Source organism: Sinocyclocheilus anshuiensis, unplaced genomic scaffold (assembly GCF_001515605.1).
Source record: "Sinocyclocheilus anshuiensis isolate Anshui unplaced genomic scaffold, SAMN03320099.WGS_v1.1 scaffold708, whole genome shotgun sequence".
In the NCBI taxonomy this organism is placed as follows: Eukaryota; Metazoa; Chordata; class Actinopteri; order Cypriniformes; family Cyprinidae; genus Sinocyclocheilus; species Sinocyclocheilus anshuiensis.
In genome coordinates this window covers 651,797-657,502 of record NW_015555881.1, presented here as the reverse complement: position 1 = coordinate 657,502, position 5,706 = coordinate 651,797, and the positions used below count along the sequence as shown (strand labels likewise).

At 37.2% G+C, this 5,706-nt stretch overlaps 1 protein-coding gene across 1 annotated transcript in view; it reads left to right on the top strand.

The window, feature by feature from the left end:
• The first annotated feature begins 3,195 nt into the window (after positions 1 to 3,195).
• Positions 3,196 to 5,706, top strand: part of wdr38 (WD repeat domain 38) — a 4,710-nt gene continuing 2,199 nt past the window's right edge. The window contains exons 1-4 of the mRNA XM_016470141.1: positions 3,196 to 3,309; positions 3,474 to 3,594; positions 4,972 to 5,088; positions 5,262 to 5,359. Coding sequence (XP_016325627.1) covers positions 3,214 to 3,309; positions 3,474 to 3,594; positions 4,972 to 5,088; positions 5,262 to 5,359 — 432 coding nt within the window. The 5' untranslated portion in view covers positions 3,196 to 3,213. The remainder of the gene's footprint in view (positions 3,310 to 3,473; positions 3,595 to 4,971; positions 5,089 to 5,261; positions 5,360 to 5,706) is intronic.

The window sequence follows — 5,706 nt, the reverse complement described above, 5'->3', positions numbered from 1 at the left end:
AGAGGGGTCTGCGTCTCTCTCTCTCTCTCTCTCTCTCTCTCTCTCTCTCTCTCTCTCTCTCGAATAGCGGTATAGTTCCAAACCGATGACATCATCATGGTCCCCGCATTTGAACCCCTTTCAGCCTTTGTCATCATAATTACTTCTATTATTTTGTGTTCTTAATCGTCCAAAACTTTATCCATCTAAAGTCTTAAAGGGGCCGTTCATAGTTTTTATTTATTTATTGCTCACTTGGCGGCCAAAAGACATTTGAAAACAAAAAAAAAAGTAAGACCTGTTGGTCTATCAGTAATTTTTGTTTAGTTTGACGGTTTCAAACAAATATCTTGTTGTTCAGCCAAAGATTTTGCGTGCATTTAAGTTTAACCATTGTGAGAAGGAAACGCCTGTAGGTGAGAAACAAATATAGAGGTCACGTTTATTATCTTGTAATCTACAACCATCTGGACGTCTGTTTTCACTTCCCATCAGTGCATTATCTTCTTATTTGTTGGTTACTGCGGTGCAGCCAGCAAGAGTCATCCATGACGCAGTAGGAACAGCTCGAATATACATCAAAGGGTGACAAAAACATGAGAGAGAGATGCTTTCCTGTTTCCTACAAAGGACAAACTCATACCTAGATGTGGTTTAAGTAATGCAGCAAAACATGCATTCTTGCACACCCACACATATCCGCGCGCGCACACACACACACACACTTGATTTAATTATAGCCCTAACCCGCAGGTCAGAGAGCTCAACTTCTAAACTAGTTTTTACCAGATTTTACACTGAACATCAACTGGCAATCAAACACAATACCAAAACTCTTTATTGTGCAAGAGTAAAACAAAAATGATCTAAAAAAGAAACATATATTATACACATAATACTGCACCAATGCGCGTCAATGTGCAATGTGATGTCGTCAACAAAAGAGATGGGATGCATTTTCTGCTCTCTCTTAAAGGAATAGTTCACCCAAAATGCTCATTATTGGATCAGTGGATCCTCTGCAGTGAATGGGTGCCGTCAGAATGAGAGTTGATAAACAGTTGATAAAAACATCACAATAATTCACAAGTAATCCACATGATTCCAGTCCATAACGTCTTGTGAAGTGAAAAGCTGCATGTTTATAAGAAACAAAGCCATCATAAAAGCATTTTAACTCTAAACTGTCGCCTCTGGCTAAAATATGAGTCTATAATCCATAATAATGCTTCCTCTTGAAGAAGTCCATCCGCTGTTGTCCTCTCACATCAAAATCCACCCCACATATTTGTTTAGAACTGTTTTCACTTGTAAACAATACTTGATTTGTGTATATTTCTCTCCTGATTCAGACGAGATGTCTTTTTCAATGGAAAAAGCAATATTATGTATAGACGACTTGTGTTTTAGTCAGAAGTAATGGTTTGATGTTAAAAACGATCTTGATGGATTTGTTTCTTACAAACATGCAGCTTTTCTCTTCATAAGATGTTAACTGATGGAATGGAGTGGTGTGGATTACTTGTGGATTATTGTGATGATTTTATCAGCTGTTTGGACTCTCATTCTGACGGCACCCATTCACTCCAGAGGATCCATTGAAGAGCAAGTGATGTAATGCTACATTTCTCCAAATCTGATGAAGAAACAAACTAATCTACATCTTGGATTGCCTGAGGGTGAGTACATTTTCAACAATTTTTAATTTTTGAGTGAAATATTCCTTTAAAAGTTGATATGACGATACATTTCATTATCTTAACTATGCATGATTTTAGGATTGCTTTTTGTCCCCAAACAGTTTGAACTGTTTTTTTTTTCTCTAAAAAGCATGTGCATCAACTATGGGTGACTTAATATTTTGTTTTTGAAACTGCTGGGTTTCTATCAAAGTGATTGTTATTCAGTAAAGGTGAAAGGTGTCATTGTTTCCTGCATGTGAGGACACATTGAATGACTAACACGCATCTCCTGCTGTGAGCGTGCTGCGTGAAACTCATGCAAACAACTATTAAACATCCACACGCAAACACCTACTAAACATCCTGCTGTTCAGAGTAAACATTCAGATAGAAAACCTACTGATCTGGTGCGTCAGTTACTCTCTCAAACTGTGAGAATGGAACACAGATGTCTTCCTTACAAACAGAGCACATCAGAAACAGTCAGGCATGGAAAATTAGTGCCTGGGGGTAATTTCTCAAAAATACTCACATTTTTATGGGAAAAGGACATGGTGTTCTGAAGTGACACTAACACATCAGGACTTCTGAAGGGTCACAGAGTGTGTTTACACATGTGAACTGGTATTCAAACGCATATTGCACACACAGCATAAACACACATGGATAGAGATGATGCATTTAACAGGACGGTGCCTAAATTCCTTACAGTATGTGCACATTTCTGAAGTTTGGGATTCTCAAACATAGACTTACTGAGAGGATTCATAGAGATTTCTCTCCTTTAGCCTAGAAACAATTGACATCTTGTCTTAAATCATATTGCTAATTTAATTTCTTAATAATATTTAATATTAGGCTATAAGATATAAGTATTATAATGTTTAATTTGATGTAATTCAACTAATACACTATACAACTAATCAACTAACAGACTCAACCCCATGTAATTTCAAATCTGTGTTTCTTTATTTATGCTGTGGAACAAAAAAGGAGATTTGAGAAATGTCTCAGTATTTTTTTTTTCATACAATAGTTGTCAGTGGTAACCAAAAGAGTTTTGGTTACGCTACCAAACATTCTTCAAAATATTTTCTTTTATTTTCTGCAAAAGAAAGAAAGTCATACAAGTTTGAAACGACATGAAGGTGAGTAACTGATGACAGATTTTTTTTATTGTGAACTATCTCTTTAAGAAATTTTTATGTGGCAACGGTACAATGGTGCCGCATACATACCATTATAACGTAATTTTGGTCAAATTATATAAATATACCAGTAATTTTTAAGCACATCACTTAAATTCAGTGCTTAAAAAGTGCAACTGGCAGGTGAACACTCAAACTGAGCTCGTTAAAGTGATTTTTCAGAGTTAATGACTGTCTAAACCAGGAGAAAAATCCCAATAAACCGCAGGCGCAGCCCTCAGAACTCAGGAGAGCGTAACTCTGGATACAGAAACAGTCCAAACCCAAACAAATCTGAGCTGCAACACTCACCACTGCAGCTATGCTTCTATTGACCATGTGTGATTCATTATTACATTTCTGATATGGCGATTTCTCATGAAAAAGGAGACGTGTGGCGCCATCCCTCAGAAGACTTCAGCGTGTCCAACATTAGGTATTTTTCCAGACACAAAGGAGAGGTAAGCGCTGATATGTTGTCTGTAGCCTACTTAATTTTCTTTCTCTATATATTTAAATAATGTTTAAATGTTTAATTATCTATTTTGTATATTATTTTACATTTTACATAAATGAATTAGGTGAATGTTGTTTCAGCAGCGTTATGTTGTTATCTGTGTCTCAGGTGAACTGCTGCGCATTCTCACCTGACTGTCAGATTCTGCTCACGTGCTGTGATGACGGCAGACTGTACCTGTGGAACTCCACCAGTGCAAAACACCTGGCCACATTTAGCGGACACTCAGGTATAATACCCACACTTGTGGTCTTTGCACTTTACCACTTGACTACTTATATGACGTATTTCCTGTATTTGGTCAAGATAGTGTGGGTTTAGTGTGTGTTAAGGGCACTGCGCTTTGCCGTTTTTAAGACCTGGGACAGTCTTGCGCACTTACTTCCTTACGCACGCGCTCTCAAGTGGCCAAGACTGCAAGTGTGGGTTTTTGGACAAGGCATTTGTGTATTTTTGCGACTCTGGAGTCCCCTACCGTTAAGCGAGTGGAATTCACTGTAGTAAATATATCACTGTTGTAATAATTAACATGGATAGCTGTGCACCTGCATTTGTTGCTGCCGTAAAGCAACCCGCCTTTTTCGCGGAATTTCGTAAACGCTCACCATACTTACATATTCTCAGCAGTGTTGCCAAGTCCGTGGTTTTCCCATGGAATCGGGCTACTCTAACACTGTTGCCACTGTTGAAGTGACCCCAATAACGTGATATATTTAGCCACAGGAATGCGATTGGGCTAGTTTTGAATAGCAATTGGGTGGGTTTTGTTGTGAAAACCTGGCAACCCTTATTCTCAGAACAGACGATTTCGCTTTATTAGAAGTCGATGGTAAAAACCTGCTAGCTAACTCTCAAAATATATCAATATATTACTCATACAGTAGTATCATAGTGGAAAAAGGATGCGTAAGCATGACATCTGGCCCAGAACATCAGAATTGGAAAGAACGGTTCGGTAAAGAAAAAAGTAAGAAGATTATCAAATGCACAGTGCAAGTCTTCTGTTCTGTAGCTGCTAAATGACATCAGACCTGAATGAATAAAGTCACAAATTGGGGCTAGGCACCGAAAAAAATTGAAAAATTGGCTGTTTAGTGGCATGTTCAACTTACCTCATATAGTGGGGCATGTTGTCACAAAATGGTGTTTCGTGAAATGTGGAAAACATAAAAATAAATAAATAAGCCTATCTTGATAAAAGATTTACTGGAGTTAAAAAAGTTATAATTTTTAGAACTTGCCCTGATGTATAAATATCAAAGTAAGTGTATCTTTTTATTAGCAGGGTTTTATTAGCAGAGCTCAATAACAGGGAAAAGACTAAATCCAGGGCCAAGCTAGGGGTCAGTAAGTACAAGCAATCCAGAACACAAACAAACAGATTCGTAGAGCACAGAATCCAGAGAAACTAGTTAAAGATAAAAAAAAAACCAGTACAAAAGAGCAAAAATCAATATATTAATACACAAGCATTAAATGACAAATCACAAGCATTAACGAGTCCATCCAGTGGTGCAATGTGGGTATGGAGTATATTTAATGTATGTAGGTAAGCATAAAGTTCAACATTTTCTGTTTAATAATTTGTTTTGAAATAAACACGCAGGTCCTGTGAAATCATGTGTTTTCTCCTCGGATGGTCAGCTGTTTGCGAGCGCGTCTCACGACCGTACCGTCAGAATCTGGAGCCGCTCCGGCACTGAATGCACACACTTACTGACAGGTACTCATACTCCGTTCATAATGACTCCGATTATAAACTCAAATACTGATCTATCACATGATTCACAGCTTCAGCAGCAGCAGCATCATCCTTTGTTCTGTTTTATAATCACCCTTACAATAACCATAGTTTCAGTCAAACTTAACTTCATTTAACATGTTTCTGCTTGTCAGCTCACAGTGGGAGTGTGGAGACGGTGAGCTTCAGTCCGGACGCTCAGTGGCTGGTTTCGGGTGGATGGGACAACAGAGCACTGATCTGGAGAGTTCAGGTGACAAACACACACGTCTCTTTACAGATCAGGAACTAATGTTTGAAACAAACACTTCCCTTTTTAAAAAGACTTCTGCAGAGTCTAACAAAAATAGAGGGACACATATATTTAACCAAATGAAACAAACACTTCACTTTCAAAACCATATTTCGAGAGGAAAGATATCTACATTTGAACAATTTGAGCCATTTTTATTGTGTGAGAAAAATCTTAAGCGTGATATTATAAAGAAAATGTTGTTTATAAATTGTAATAATTTTAAATATTTATATAATTTATTATATTTATAATTGGATATGTTAATATATTATACTTTGTCTAATAAATATTATTTACATTTTTAT